Source organism: Nestor notabilis, unplaced genomic scaffold (genome assembly GCF_000696875.1).
Source record: "Nestor notabilis isolate BGI_N333 unplaced genomic scaffold, ASM69687v1 scaffold1321, whole genome shotgun sequence".
In the NCBI taxonomy this organism is placed as follows: domain Eukaryota; kingdom Metazoa; phylum Chordata; class Aves; order Psittaciformes; family Psittacidae; genus Nestor; species Nestor notabilis.
In genome coordinates this window covers 7,342-23,780 of record NW_009915850.1, presented here as the reverse complement: position 1 = coordinate 23,780, position 16,439 = coordinate 7,342, and the positions used below count along the sequence as shown (strand labels likewise).

Sequence of the window (16,439 nt, the reverse complement as noted above, 5' to 3'; positions counted from 1 at the left end):
AGAGTGTTGGAAAAAGAACCCAGAAAACCCATCAAAATAAGACCAGCAATGAAGTCATTTGCATTATAAGGAAACTCAGCCAAGCTGGTAGATCCAGTGGAGGGGCTGTGCAAATGAAGCTGTGATACTGTTACACTCTGTGAAAAAGAAACACAAGATAAAAATGATTTCCAATGTAAAAATCTCATTACTGTAGATGCTGCCATCAATTCACCTGCTTGCCTTTAACCATAGCTACTCCCTTTCTCCTATACACTGGGCTCTGTACAATCATAACAGCAGAGCAGGCATGCAGCAAGCCTCTCAAATATATTGGTGTGGAAAAGCTTTTTCAAAGGCAACTGCAATGTCCACGCTGCCAAATGGGATTGGATGCATTAAATGGCACATTTGACAGGGACAGCAATGTCTTCTGTATTGCTAAGGTCAGCTGTGGATCCAGGCTGTTGCAGTATTTGACTAATGGGTAGTACTGGAAGATGGGAGTGATTTTTGGAATTCTCACTGCCCATCCTCCAGAAACTGGGACTCATAGCCAGAATCAGCACACATAAAGGGCTTAGAAACAGCTGATGTCAAATCAAGAAAGTATTTTGAACTCCAGCCCTCAGGCTGGTAATTTCCTAGTCATCTTAAACTGCTTTGGCATAACTTAGGCACCCAATTCGTAAGCACTCTGGAAGCCTTGCAAAACCTAGTCACACACTGCTCATCTGGATCTAGCTTCAGAGTACAATGGTTTTACACATCTCATGCTTTGGTTTCCCTTTTCCCTCTATTCCTTGCACTAAATGTATGTATTTATTCCATCTGAGAGGTTCACGAGGAGTCTACAGTGGTATATATGTTTCCCAGCAGAATTTCTCTATGCAAGCATACAGTGCCTTGACTTGTTAGTGTACAACTTTCTATTGCTGCATTAAAGATGAGCCTCATCCAACAATCCACGCATGTTCCAAATCCCATATTCCAAGCCTGTTTAACCTCTAACAAAATGTTCTGTTGCTTATTTGTTTGGAATGGGACTGGTCCTCATGACAGCTTCAAAGCCTTAGGTCGGCTTTTCCAAGACTAGCTTGGATACCTGGTGCCAGAAGCCTCTGACTTGAGGGTTCCCTAACCAAAACAGGGACTGCTTTGCAAAGTGAAAGAGTTCAGCAAAGGGTAATGGGGGCACAGGTAGCATTTTGCCATTTCATAGTTACAAAATAAGCTTCTTGGAGTTACTCCTATGTCTTTTGCAAGTCAGCAAGCTAAAGACAGCCACTATAAATAGCAGTCACTTGGCATTTACTTCTGCCATCAGGGTGAAGCGTTAGCCTAGGATTGATGTTGTGCCCCAGCCCATGGTACACAGCTAGGGCATACTCATTTGCCCCCTGAATACATGGGGTCTGCTGCTGTGCTTCCCATTTTCCTCGTTTTGCTTCCTCTACAGAACGGGGCAGAATGTATTGCTCTGGCTCTGCTTTGGTACTGCTGAAAAAGACCTTCTCTATTGGACAGAGCCTTGGGCAACATGGTCTAGCGTGAGGCATCCCTGCCCATGGCAGGGGGCTGGAACTAGATGATCTTAAGGTCCTTTCCAACCCAAACCATTCCATGATTCTATCATTACAAAGAAAGATGTTTCTTTAGTTGTGCCAAGCCCATAAGCTTTAACACAGCACAGCTCAGTTCTTTTTGTCTCTGTTGCTGTGGGTTACAGAAAGTAAACTAATGTACTCAGCAAGCTTGAGTAATACTGACCAGCATTACCTCTTGTGTCTGGTGCTTCTCAGTCCTATAATAAGCCCAGAAACCATTAACTCCAAACAGGCTGGAGTGGGAAGGACTTGAATGGAAATGTTCTTTAAGCACTAATTTTGCCATTCACGTTGCCAGCAAGAGAGAAGGTGGTTTGGGGAACAAAATTTCAGTCTTATGATTTATATATGCCTTATGATTTATATATTTTTTTTCAGCTCCAAGAGCAAGAGAAAACTCAAATTAAAAGGTTTGGATGGGTTGTTATAATTGGAGCACTTCAAGCTGCGTGAACGCTTTTCAAATGACTCTCAAAAGACATTTCATCCATCAAAAATAATTCATTCTTTTGTCAGGCTCAGAAAAGCAACTAATCGCTAGCAGATATGTTTATAAGTAAGAGAATACATGCCATGGATTTTGTCCAGCTGTAAAATGTATTAGTATAAATCACAAGTACCTCTACTGAATACTCTCACCAATGTGATCAAGTGGATGTGGGCCCCAAACCACGCAGCAAAAGCGTTAGCAGTGAAATCCAGGAATAAATCCAATCTAGCTGCTGCATACAGTAGAGACAACTGCTGAATTAAATTACTTTCAGATGCAACTCTCCTTCTACCTATAGTTTAACAATACGCATGCACTGAGATAGATTTTCCCAGCCAGTGTCCAACCCGATGTTCTCTCTGTACTAACAGCGGGTGGGAGTGTCTCAGGGCATGGCTGGACCTCAGGGGCTACAAACCACGTGGAAGCCTTTCTTTGGCTCTGACCACCCGCCCGTCACAGTAAAAATACTGAATCTGGGAAAGGCTTCATCAAATGAGCCTCCCTGGAGCAGAGGGGTAGCAGGAGGCCAAAGGTTTGTTTTCCTAATAACATAGGAGCAGATGCAGAAGAAAGATGATAGGAGTGCTCATTACCTTGCTAATGTGGAACTCCAGCCTTCTCATGTATCTTTCGACCGCTTTGATTTGCTAGAGGAAAGGAAGAGGCAGAGAGTAAGGCACATTTAAATAAATCAGTAAGACACCACCACACTAGCTCTGCTAGTCCCCATGGACCTGAGAGACTCCTCCTCAAAACACAGAGGGTTTCATTGCCCATAAATCAAGAATCAGCTGGCTCACCTTACTGCCATTAATCTGCTGCTGACAATGGAGTTCACTGACTTTTGTACCTACTACATTTTCAAACAAAAAAAGAGGTTTTCTTTGATGGGATTTCTCGATTCTTTTAAATTCTTAAACAAGAGAGGGAAAAAAAATAAAACCAAACCAGAGAGCTTTTTTAACCCAAAATTTAGTATTTTCAGTACTTTGAAAACCTGTATTAAAACTGATGGCTGAATTTGACAAAATTGATCATATTTTGCATTTCAAAATCCATTCTCTTTCTTAGCAAACTGTTTTTGCCAGCAAAACCAAGCCTGGCATTTTGACTGAAAAAAAGCCAAGACTTGTTCAGGAAACATTTTTGAAAGTTTTCCTTTTGTTTCACCCAAATTTTCCTGTGGGGAAAAATATCTTCCATTTTTCCTTTCCCAGAACTGGCAGGAGCAGGGGCTTGACCCGGCTCCCACAGAACCCCCTGTAGTGCCCCTGCCAGCCTCCCAGCCACCTGGAGCAGGCAGGGCTGCATTGCACAAGGTGACAGCTTTAATGGCTGGCAGCTGACAGCAATAGGAGGTCTCACTCCTCTGCCTCCCTCCTCCCCTTTGCAGGGGTCTGCCTCCTTCCCTGTGCCTGTCCCAGAGCCAGTTTAACTTGATGGACCCCATGACAGGGTTGAAAATGTAAGTTTGATGCTGGGTTAGTGAGCACAGCTGGTTGGCAGAGGTTCTGGACAATATCCTTGGGAAAAGGAGGTGAGCAGGACTTCTTCCTTTTCAAGAGCAAATTGTCAGGTAACTTCTCCATCAACAGTGCTGGCCTAATATATCCGCCTGAGAGGTTTCCCATGCCTGCTACCCACACTGTAAGGACACTAACTTCCTTGCAAAACCAGTGTCAAAGGGAGTAACGTACCTTATCCAAATCGTACAGGACTCCCTGCAACAGAAAGCACAAAACTGTGATTAATTTTGCAACATAACAGCACCATGAGAAACTTGATGAACCATGAGAAAGTCACGTTTGTCAGTCAATACAAATCAGAAATTGATCACAAATGAGACCAGGGCTGGAAGGGAAGAGCATCAGTGTAAATTCCCTGTATCCCACTCCCACCCCCTGGCTGCCCCAGCATCTCGAGGAGGTTTACTGTGCACCCGCATGATAAAAAAGCGTGACACGTACCAGGCGTGAGTTTCTTTTCATGTCTTTTAACTGTGTAGTCAACTTATCCAGCTCTGTCTGGTGAACTTCCAGATACTCACTGTAAACACAAGCCAGAGAAGGGACGCGTGAACTCTGCAGCACACAGTGAGCTGGCTGCTGACCATCCTAAAAGCGAATCTCTCCAACAAATGACTTGCTTTACTGGATGTGTTTTCACACAAAAACTCATCCACGTCAATCTGTCCTAAATGCAGCTCCCTGCTGCCTTTTGGGGAATAAATAGGAGCCACGTATTTAGCTGTGTATTAGCTGTTATATTAGCTGTGTATAGCACTTCGGTTGGTGTTCTCCTCATGCTGAACAGCCAGTTTCAAGTTTGTTAATCTGCTGCTTACTTTATGGGCTGGTGCCTTCCAGTCACTGCCCTTGTATCTGGCTGGTAAAAGCCCCATTATCATCTGGGACGTTATCTTAAAGGATGAATCTTGAAGGATTCCTTAGACTCCTATCTCTGTTAGGGTGTTAAGAAATTCAGAGCAAAGAAAAAATAATCTAATCGTGAAACCCCAGCCTTTGGGAGCTTTTCTAGCCATTTCAGTGGATATGGGATTCTGCACCCTGTATTCCTGTTTCCATGCAAGTATTTCAGATCCTAAGCGTTACAATCCAGGCTCCAATAGGTATACGTTCCTCTCCTACAGTTAAGGATCCCTGTTCCTGTGATATGTTTCTCTAGGCTCTAAAATGCCACAGAAAGTGTCAATTGGAAGCAGAATAAAGGCTCTTACTCCAGGCCACTCTTCAGGGCTCGGTAGACCTCTTCCATCCTTTTAGGCTGGGGCTCTTTGGGCGTGGTGCTGTTCTTATGGCCCAAATTATGCATTTTCTTCACCTTTGCTTGGGGCTTCTTGAGTGCAGAGGAATTTTCAATAAAGGAGTTACACCTGCAAAATGAACATCAAAGAGCAGGAAATCCCTATAAATCACAATGCTCTCAAAGGAGGTATAGCTTGGAGAAATCTTCTGATATTATCTCTGCTAGCAGAAAGGAATCTGCTGCTGTGCCTGCCAGTTAAAGGACTGTGTTTGTTTACAGGTTAAGAGGTCTGAGCAGCCTGGGACATGCGCTGTAGGCTTTTGATGTGCCAGTTGCCTTGCTGAGATAGATACAAATGCAGGTCTGGAAATGCCAGGCTGAGTCTGAGGCTCATCAGATGTTTCTCTGTCTTATACCATGCCTGTCCTGCCTCACATTGCTCAGCCACAGCCATAAAATTGCTGAGCTACATCCAGGTGATAAAAACAAAGGGGAGCCCAGATAATCTCAGCCATAAAACCTGGGGGCTCTTAAGGAAGATCAGGGATCTGTTAAAAGTGTGTCTGGAGGACAGCATCATGCCACTGGTCTTAAGTGTGGACCATATTTAGCTCTGTATGGAAAAGGAGGATAGTTGTGCCACATATGGGTGAATCTCCTGGGGACAGGTCAGCATCTAACAACCATCGCTGGCTTGAGCTGACAATGGGAGGTGGCCCTTTGCCTGTCCTTCTTCCTCACTTGCTAACTGGTGGTCTGGCACTAGGAGATGGTGATTTCCACAAGATAAAGTTAATGGTAAAGTAGCCCCTGGGGGCATCGGGGACTGGACAACTTGCTAAGTGCCTGATTCAGAGCCCTAAATCCTGTCTAGCTAAAGGGCAGTGCAAGGAAAGGCTCCACGGCCAAGCTCTACCCTGCTTCCAGCAGGACATGAAGGCAGGCAGCCCTGCAAGGGGAACAGAGGTGCTCTGAATTTGTAGCAGCACGGCAATGAGAAAACTGTCTTTTAGGTAGCAACAGTCTTAAACTGGGGGCGGTGGGAAGTGTGTCGTGTTCCTGCACATTTCACATGCTGAGAAGATCACTGCATAAGGTAGTAAATTAAAATGATTCTCTGAAATTCTCTCACAGCTCTGAGGCATGTGAGAAAGCCCTGCATTAATGGGGGAGAGGCAAACAGGCACTTGGTAGTTAAGGTAGAGGGTAACAGCTTAATTATACAAACAATACTTAGAGAGATTTTTGCCTAGAAGATTTTCTTTCATGAGTCAGGGAGAAGGCAGTCCTCTGTCACCTCTTTTCTACCTTCACCCCCTAAAGCCCAGCACTCCCTTAGGACCCGACTTGGAAATTCCCCTTAGAAAGCACAGCACTTGCCTGGAGCGCCTCTCCTGAAGCCCGCTGAAGCCAGCAAAAGACTGGCTTCTAATAATCCCATTAGGACCTCCTGGAGAGAATGAATGTGATCCTATTGACATGATTTCAGGGAGCCTGGAAGATATTCCTGAAAAACAACAGAAAGCAGGTCAGTGATGATGGAGGGTAAGAGGCAGGCAGTGAGGCTGGGAGTGCCTGGTGTCCATTAGTTATGGTAAGGGGTAACCAAACCCCAGGAGGAGCCATGAGCCAGGGCACAAATCTGTTCGTGTTGCCAAATCATCCTGACCCAAAAATAAAATGGTCCTATTTTAACTTCTGACTTATGGCCCAGGATCTACTGAATATGTGCCAGAGACACTGAGAAGGTCTGGATGTGGGACTAGAAACCAGGTGCTTCAGCCTCATAGTCCCAGTGCCATCCCTGATTTCTGCCATGCCTGGCATGCTTCTCCCCCAGTCCTGGTATCCCCCCCAGTTGCTACATCAGGGTGTCCTGGAGATTATTCTGGGAGGGTGCAGACCTCTCAGGGCACACTCACCATCACTGCAAAGTGATATTGCATATCATAACATTTTAAGAACAGGACTCATTCAGCATGAATCAAGTTCTGCAGCTCCCCTTTGACCCTTGCTCCTTTTCCCCATGGTCGTTCCCACCTGGCTGCTGCGAAGGAAGATGCAGTGGGTACATACACAGCCACGGCATGCCATGATGAGAAAGCGATGCTCTCCATCATGAGAGGTGAGTAAACAAGCTCCAGGCAGTGTATTGTCTGCATATCACACGTTTGGGGGGGTGGGGGGAAGGGCTTCAGCATGCTGGGAGGAAGCCCTTGCTCTGTGTTTCCTCATTTCCAATGCCTGGCTCAGCATCTGCACCAAACTAAGGTGGATTTCAACCCGCAGAGAAATAGCAAAGTGCCATGGTTCACAACAGCTCCATCAACTTGCTGTTGCCACGAGGGAAAAGGGGGGATGCTTCCCTCTTGCTCTACTATGAGGGTAAGGAACAAGTTCCCCAGCAAAGCTGTGGCTGCCCCATCCCTGGCAGTGTTCAAGGCCAGGTTGGACGGGGCTTTGAGCAGCCTGCTCTAGTGGAAGGTGTCCCTTCCCATGACAGGGTGTTTGGAACTAGGATGCCTTCCAAACCAAACCATTCTATGATTCTATGACTCCAGCGCTGGACCCGGATGGCCCCAGTTCATTTCTCTCCAACAGCTGGGCAGAAGGGCGAGTTTGGTGCCAAGGCAGGAGCTGGAGCTGCCTGCAGGCAATGGAGATGATGCCCTGTGAAACCATGACCTGCAGCTAAGGAGGTGAGAGTCTAAACCATCCTTTCATCCCCACAGATGAGGAATGATTGCAAGTGCCCAAAAAAGCACCCACTTGTGAAGGTGACAGATTTGTAATGTAAACCTTCACAACCAAGCCTGCTTATTAAAGATAAGCACCAAGGCTACATGGCTCCAGCATGGCAAACACTCACTAGTGAAAGTAAATATGTCGGGAAACTCGGTGTACCGTCCAGTTATATTTAATTAGTAGCACTAAGGTGGGCAAATACTCTTTGCGGTGGCAGTAGGTGCCATGGTGAGCTACTGCTTCTCTGTAGAGAGGACTGCATTGCCTGAGGTGCAGCTTTATCAGGAATATTTCTGCAAGAATTCTGCTAGGAATATTTTTTCCAGCCCCAGCATTGCCAGTGCTAGTGGTAATGTGAAGCTTTCTCTATTGCACAACCAAAACAGTGTACATCTTTCTGTCTTGGGAGCAAGGGCTGCCCCTGTGACTCGGTATACCACCTGGGCTGCCATTGCAGCTAAGGCCAGTTCTATCTGCAGGCTCAGGAGAAACTGCAGTAAGGATGTACGTTGGCTCACTTGCACAGGGGTAAACATGCTCCAGCCACAGCTGGAGATACTTGATTCCTCAGTCAGTGAAAGTCCAAATTTGGCCCTATGCTCACCCCTAGCTCCTTAAGGCTCTCAGCACACCTCTGCAGAGCTGAGCTCTGCTTAGGCTTGCTGCTACCCAGCACCTGGCAGAAGCTACTTAGCAGCTTCCAGGGTCACACCTCACATCCCAGTAGATGGTATAGCATCCACCCATGCCAGTCTGATAGTTCAAACCCAACCAAGAACCAGTTCCTGAGAGACAAAGCGGAAACCACCCCATCACAGCACTCTGGGACTCTGTCTAGCAAGTTCCCCTTGGTTTTGCAAATAACCTTAAGACGGTTAGGCTGCATGCCGAATGCTCCCATTTGCATACAAGGATTTGCATTAAAAGCTGGGTCCAGAGAGCCAGTGAGCAGAAAATCCCTTGCAAGTGTTCAGCACTTGCATTGTTTGATAGGATGATTAACACACATCCTGACAGCAGCTGGAGACCTACAAGGGCAGAAGCTAAACAACACTGACAGTCAGAGGAGATTTAACTGCAGAAACATCGTCCATTCCTCAAAAAAACAAGGTGAATAAAATCAGCTTGAATTTGGGTGCTAATCATGATCACATTTGCTATAAAAATATAATTATTTCAGATTCAAACCTCAAAATGCTAACATCTTCCACACAATTAATATCTTCTGTACTAATGTGAATGAAAGATTAATGTGTTTGCCTCTGAACAAAACCTTTGTGTCCAGATGTGACCATGTTGCAAACACACTGGAAGTGTTTTGGTTTTCCTTTGGGTAAACTTAAAAAATTAATAATTTTGGAAAAGGTATTTACTTATTTTCTTTATTTTGCTCAAGCACTCGGATGACTTTGCAATGTTTTAGTAGCTAAGGCTTTCCCTGAGATACCAGAAGGAAGTGTGGAAGAAGTGCAATTGAAATGTAAATTGAAGACCCGCCTGGAGCTGCTTTTGCTTTGCTTCTGCATAAAATGGTCAGAACTCAGAGCCCAGATAGGCTTGTACTCTCTCTATATATTATATATAGTCTTGGTGATTAATGTATGTTTAGTTTGTGTACAGAAGAAAACTGATAAAATGAGGTAACAGAGTCAGAACTGATGAAATCTCCCAGCTACTTTTCAGTTTGTCAGATTAGAGGTTGACCCCACCGTACAAACACAATCTGTTCTTAAGATCTAATCTTATATTGTTGACATCTCAAATACTTCCAACTGACCTTCCAAAATAACACTGACTCCACCAGCAGCAGCCTCTTAGCCCAGACTCACATAGACAGCGGCTCCATATGGGCACCACATCACTGGATTATTTATGACAGCTACATATAGCAAAGACACTTTGAGTAATGAGTATTTGTCACATTATTGTAATATACTTCGTCTCTTAAACCATTCACAGGCCTCTGTGCTATCAACTAAATACATCTACCTCTGCATTTAATAATACAGTTGTATTCTGATTATATGCATACGTATAGTCACTAGTATAATTTCAGTAAGGCTCAGCCCACATGGACTTAGCCAGATCTCTTGCTGACCTGACTGGTATCCCTACAGATGAACACTACTAAGGAGATTTTGGCGCTACTCCAGTGTAATGATCAAGTTTCTAAGTCTGCATTTAGTAGTTACACGACATAATGCTCCTCTCTTCTAGATAGATAAAGTGTAAACTTTTCTCTTGATATAAAGAATACTGCACATTTAAAATGATATTAAATGCTTTTGAGATTCAAGAGATCCTCTTCAGCAGTGGATGCATTGCTTACATTTTTAAATCTATATAGCTGATGAACCACTGATGTTTCATTTAAAAAGTCATCAGTCTGCTTACTGCTAATGTAGAAACATAATTAATATAATTAGTTCTGCCCATGCTAAGTGCATGGCAGTTGAATGATGAGCCCATCAGTGAGTGGAGGGATAAGGTGAAATCCTATCACCTATTCTCTGACAGCTTGCAGCAGGGAATGGCAGATAATTGACGATGTCTCTGTCCCCAGGGAAATAAAAGTCCCCTTTCCCAGCTCTCCTTTCAGTCTGGAAATGGGAAAACAGCTGAGCCTGAGCTAATGAGAAGGGACCATCAAGCCCATCACTTCCTCAGGTCTGCCCTCTCTTCGTCACCTTCAGCATGGACCCCTGCCTCCCATAATGCAGAAGTATTTGAGAAACAGCATGGACATCAATCCAACCTAAAAGACAGGAAATTCAGTCAGAAACATATGTGTTAAATCTAGACTAACTTATGCATGGCCCCTTTTTGTTTGCTTTTCCCCCGTGATATTTTTTTTCACCACATTTTGGGGGGAATTTGGTTTTGCTGCATGTGCTAGCAACTATGTAAAGTTGCAATAAATATATCGGTGGTAATGGTGCCCTTGATTCCCCCTGTTCTCTCCTTGTAGCAGCTATTGTTATGGCTCTGGGTCTAGGGTTTACTGTAGGCTGTTAGGGAGCTGTCTGCACCTAAGGGTCCACGGAATAGGCGCTTCAAGGACATTTCAGGATTATTCATAATCCTTGATTAAGTAGGAATGAGGGGTAGGACTCAATGAATGAAAGGATCCTTGATAATCCTTTGTTCCTGTATTTTTTTTGTATGACATATGTTTCAAGGCCCACTTGGGATCTAAGGAGCTGCAATCCCTACAGTGAGATGGTTTGTATGTTGTTTCTTCTGCTGATCTGTGGTCTGCAGGGTGCCCATTAAACATTGGTGATAATTATTTAGGTTAAAGTAAGCTGAGGGTGTCCTCTACACTAATGTGAGTGGATGGCTACAGAAGTCAACTGATTCTATTTTGCATGCTAAGAATATTTCTTACCTGCAAACCTGGGGTATATCTAACAAATGAACTGGTATCTTCCTGAATAATTAAAGAAAAGAATTTGTTCCTCTTTCATCTATGTCAAGGTCTATGTTCTGCTTATCAGACCAGCTGGCCAAAGATAAAAACTTTTGATTGCAGTAAGATCACATTCAGGAGTATGCATCTCCAAAAGAATAAAACCAGTAAGGGAAGAAACTAGTTATACCCTACAAGTCATGTCCTCCTCCAAGTCAGCTAGTTCTTTCTGCTTTGTGCTTGTAAACCCAAAGAGCAAGTTCAATTCTGAACTTAGGCTCAGTTCAATGACGAGCTCATTCAGTGCACCTTCAGCTGGTGTCGCTTGCTTTTGTAGCTTGAAGTCTAGTCATTTTTAATATTTAGTTTCCAACTTCTTCCTTCTGACTTAACTGAATCACCCTGGCAATATGAGGCCGGCATGGCCAGTAGCCCAAATAACCACCTGGAATTTACGGTTTCCATGTTTCTTAGACTCCTAGAAGGCACAGAGGTATGCATCTTGGATGAGAATGTAGACATTCTTGTAGATGGTTTTTTAATACAAAAATTTGACAATATATATGGGTAAGAGCACTCAGGAGCATTACAAAAACTTCCACAAGAAACTTAATTCTCACACCAGAGGTTTTACACTTTCAGGACAAAAACTCTTAGGCATTAGTGCATGGGCTTGTAATTCCTGGATACGTCAGAGACATTTCTGTACAATGGGATCTCTTGGAAGCACCTGTAGAAAGGTGTCTTCTGTTGGTCATTAGATTACATGAATTATGACTTTCATGGCACATTTTGTGCTCCCAGTGATTGGGCTGCTCCCTCCTTGTGCAGAGTAGCATTTACCAGAGCTGTACAGACATGTGAGCTCCATCTGAAGAACTATTCTTGGTTGCCAGAACAAAATCATGTGCATTTTTTCCATCAAAGTCCAAGGCTATGAGATTCCTAAATAGCAGCATATGGCTATACTGACAAGCACACTTCCCAAGCCTACATCAGCCGGTGAAAGGCCAGCCGATCTGTGAGCTTCAAGTGTTAATTTTAGCATACAGAACAAGAGCCACATGGGCTTACCAGCATGGCTGCAGAGAGCAGGATTGCACAGAGAAGGAGCTATAGCTGACATGACTCCCCCTCTTTCAAATGGGAGTTGTGGGAGCACCCAGGTCATGCTTGGGTAGGCATCAAAGCTGTTGGTAGCCACATATTCCTGCCCCAGCACAAGGAAGCAAACCTCTTAGAGCAACAAGAATCTTAGTTTAGCCCATTACAGCATCTCCTACCCTCAGTGGCAGCCTGAGGTGGGTCCTCTCCCCAGCCATGGGCATCCAAACCTCGCCACCAACTACCCAGGAGGATCTCTCCTAAGGCTTGTGCTCACTTTTCACTGTCGCTTTATCTGTATCAGTGACACCTACAGTGATTCTTTCTTTTATTAGTCTCATTTCAACACCTTCAGTTTGGGTGGGTTCAGTTTTAACAATGCACTAAGAAGTGTTTATGCAACTCATGCATTTTTTATAGCTCTTCTTAAGCCTGTAGCTGGGAGCTTTACTTTGCCATGCAGAAATCCCTACGAGTGAGCACAAGGCACCATTACCTGTTTCTAAGAAATGAAAATGTTAGATTTGGGTATTTTCTTGCCAAATTTTACCTTTTGTTTCAAATAATGTTCTTCCCAAGACTTGATACTGATAGCAAGACTTGTACTTTATGGTCTCATTTCCATAAGAACATTTTTTATATTGAATGTAAGGACATTTTCAACTCGAATGCTACAGTATTTGCTAGCTCATCACTAGACACTGGAGCAGAAACACAAATTGTCTACCATCTGGAATAGCTCATGCTGTTTGTTCTGCTCCTTCTACCCAATTTGGATGTACATAAACCAAAAAGCAATAATAATAGTAAGAAAAAAGCTAACAGCGGAGGTCAGCAGTGAAACGGTAAAGCGTATGTGGCTGTGAATGTATAGAACCTGATAACTGATACTCACACTGCAATATAGCTCCGTAAATTCAGTAAGCATCGGTCATCCTTCACACCAGTCTAGCTGCTAAAGTCAGTGTGGGGACCTTCAACTTGGTCTTTCATTTTTTCTGTAAAACATGCATTTGGCTCCTAACTCTCATTCCTCACGAGCACAGAAATACTGACTGGTGGTGGCTAAGGTAAAAGCAGCACCCCTTCTGTCTTATACCATGATTAGCTTTCTTCCTACCCTTTTCATAGCTACTCTTTCACCAGAGGTCTTGGTACATGACCCATTTTCCCTGCTGGGGAGCCACAAAATGCCTTTTCCTTTGCTTAACCCCCCCCTCCAGTACTGCTCCTTACCCTTGGTACAGCACGTGCCGAAAACACAAGGAAAGGGTAATGCAAATGAGTAATTTCACTGTAATAAACCCAGGAAAAATGAATTTGATCCTAAATGGTTCCCGTGCATGACAGATGGGTTCATGGTCGCTGACCTCCTTTTTCTCAGTTCCGGCATTTGTTTCTCTCTGGCAGCTGGAGTGAGTGTGTGCATGAGCCCACGTGGTGCCCTCCCTAATGCCATTCCCTTACAGCACGAGGAACACGGAGCAATCATATTCAGCTGGCATTAGTGCAGATAAGCAAAATTTGGTCTGTAACAGTGTGTATGAATGTGGCTGGAGGATCAGAATCCAGCTGACTAATTAGATTTGACGTTCGTTCATTTCAAACCCACCCCGCTACGCAGAATTTTCTTTGATTAAAAGTCAGCTCCAATTCTACTCATCATTGATTATTCTTCATGTCAATCAAGGATTTAATTAAAAACAAAGCCCCCTGCCATTCAAGTGCCAGTAAGTAATCTAAAGAAATTGCATTTCTGAAAATCAACTGAAAATGATCTTCTTGTGCTTTGAGCACACCTTTCCCCAGATCCCCAACACCAATTTAGGGTGAGTGACCTGCACGCGTAATAAATCACACTGTCATTTCAGCAGTGCTACGCAGTAGTAAAGGTGGAAGGCTTTGCGCTGCTCTGTTCTCTACCCCTGTATTAGGAGATAAACTACAAGGAGTGATCTTCTGTTAAGTACTAAGACCTGCATGATGTCAAACAGGCTGCGGGAGCTACTCTGTCCAGCAGCAACCTGGCTACTTCTCTACCTCTTTTGACACAAGCCACTGAACACTGCCTGGCTGACCACACATGTTGGGTGGAATTTCAATTTCTCAGCTCAGATCACATAAAGCAATCAACCTATTCTGCACTTCTGCAAGCATTAGCAGTAGGGGAGGCCTAGGAAGCCACGAGTGGTGCTGGTGGTCTCCCTTGTCCTTTACTGACCAACCGTAACATTTGGATGAGCCCAGGAGTAAGATATGAGAACAAGTAGGGTAAGTCATCCCTGATATCAATAGATGCAACACCGGCAGGAGTCTTTTGTCAAAATCCGTGATGAGACTGAGCAGTGACCTAAATTTGTGTGTCAAGTGCAAGCAGTAGAGTGGATTCACTTTCTCAGACTGTGTAAGCAATGAACAGAAAAACCATCTCACTGGCAAGAGAGAAAAGCAATGACCCAGCAGTGTTTAATATAAAATCATCCTTAAGAGTGATGCTTTCCTTTATCACTTGGCACCAGTATTTCTGCTGTTTACAACTCTCATTTAATGCAGATGGCAGCAGCATGGGCAAGGACAGCAAGCAGAGCATACAACCTCTTTGCGTCTGCAGGAAAGTAAATGCATCAAGTAAACACATGTAGGATGGTTTTGGTAACCAGTGGGCTGCTCTATGGATTATTTGTTTTGCTTCAGCCAAGACAGACAAATTGTAGCTGTACTTGGTATCCATTCCAGGTACAGCTCTAATATAAGCATGAGCCAGCTAAATTAAACAAATAAGACAGGCTTTTCATCCCTGAAAGTAAAACATCATTGTTGTTAAATCCTTTCAGTTGCTAATGAGATACAAACACTTTGCTACTCCTCTTTAAATCCATGGGATTAGGATGACTTAAACCACTCTGGATGTTTATATGATCATTCTATTACAACGGGCGTCTTAATGGCACATTGCTCACTAAAATATTGTTGAAGATACATCACTACACGTTTTAGAGAAAAGTGTCTTTAAAGCTGAGCATTCTTGTCCCAGATACAAGCATTGCAGCAACGGATTTGTTTAATCTTTTCAACACCTCTCAAGTGTGGCCATTTCAACAGCACTGCCATAAAAGTCCCGTGTTACTTCATTTATATTTGGCTATAGCATGTGTCTGAAGCTCTCCTCTAGTACATCATGTAGTTGAACACTGTCCACGCACAACCAAGAGAGGCTGTGTGCTCAGATGTTACTGTCTTGTCTTTTGGCCATTTAAATTCAATACTTGAATCTTGTGCTAGAGAAGACCTTACATATATGATTTCTGTAAGTTTTATTTAAAGTTATGGCAAAGGTTGTTATTCTTCTGGCTAGGGCATTTTAATCTTCAAAAACTCTCGAAGGTATAACAGAAAACAGTGTCTATCTAATATCACTAAACAGCCTACACTTCCCCCAAACCACTACCTTCTTTAAGCAGGATCATTAAAGGAGCTGTAAAAAGCACCTGAAAGACATTTGATGCAGGATAAGGGGATAAGGGAAATATATGGTAGGTAGAGAGTCCCTCTTGGAAAAGCTTGTTAACGGTGTTGGTACTGGAGAAGAGATCTGACCATCAACAGGGCAGCTGAGCAAAAGCAGGAAGGTGCTTGCTATGTGCAAAAGACCTGATTGTAGCCTTTCAGTTCTTATAGGGGGCTTATAAGAAAGACAGGGTCAGAGTTTTTAGCAGGGCCTGTTGTGATAGGACAAGGAGTAATGGTTTTAAACTAAAAGAGGGCAGATTGAGACTAGACATAATGAATAATTTTTTTTATTATAAGGGTGGTGAAACACTGGCACAAGTTGCCCAGAGAGGTGGTAGATGCCCCATCCCTCCCCCATTCAAGATCAGGTTGCATGGGGCTCTGAGCAACTTGATCTAGTTGAAGATGTCCCTGCTTACTGCCAGGGGGTTGGACTAGATGACCTTTAGAAGTCCCTTACAACTCAAATTCTACTATGATTCTAAGTTTCTCATCATAGAAAAGCTGTTCCCTCTTGAATCTGCAAGGTCTTTCTACTCCTTGGAGCAAAGGAGGCTACACTACTCAAACAATCGCTGGCACAGATTTAGTTTGGGCCAGTTCTCGCTCTCCCACACAACTACTGGGCATGGTTTGAGAACTGGCATGGGCCAAGGACCATTCCTAAAGCAGTCTTCATGTGTCTTCCTCTTTCAGAACAGGGGAGTTCAATGCCATGGATTCAGGCTGGTCTGTGCCTGTTGCCATTAGTGCCTGAGAACAATTCTAAATGCTCGTATCATCACAGACACAGCCAAAGCAAACCTGATGAAACCCTTAAATATGT

General features: G+C 43.9%; 1 protein-coding gene across 3 annotated transcripts in view; it reads right to left on the bottom strand.

The window, feature by feature from the left end:
* FAM65B (family with sequence similarity 65, member B) overlaps positions 1-6,344 on the bottom strand; it is a 32,856-nt gene extending 26,512 nt beyond the window's left edge. For 2 of the 3 annotated variants that reach the window (XM_010024317.1, XM_010024318.1), the window contains exons 1-5: positions 6,226-6,344; positions 4,817-4,972; positions 4,047-4,125; positions 3,777-3,800; positions 2,673-2,726 (exon numbers count right to left, since the gene is read on the bottom strand). In XM_010024317.1, the coding sequence (XP_010022619.1) occupies positions 2,673-2,726; positions 3,777-3,800; positions 4,047-4,125; positions 4,817-4,972; positions 6,226-6,326 (414 nt within the window). In that variant the 5' untranslated portion in view covers positions 6,327-6,344. The remainder of the gene's footprint in view (positions 1-2,672; positions 2,727-3,776; positions 3,801-4,046; positions 4,126-4,816; positions 4,973-6,225) is intronic. The other variant, XM_010024316.1, reaches the window with a different exon arrangement.
* Between the last annotated feature and the right edge of the window lie 10,095 nt (positions 6,345-16,439).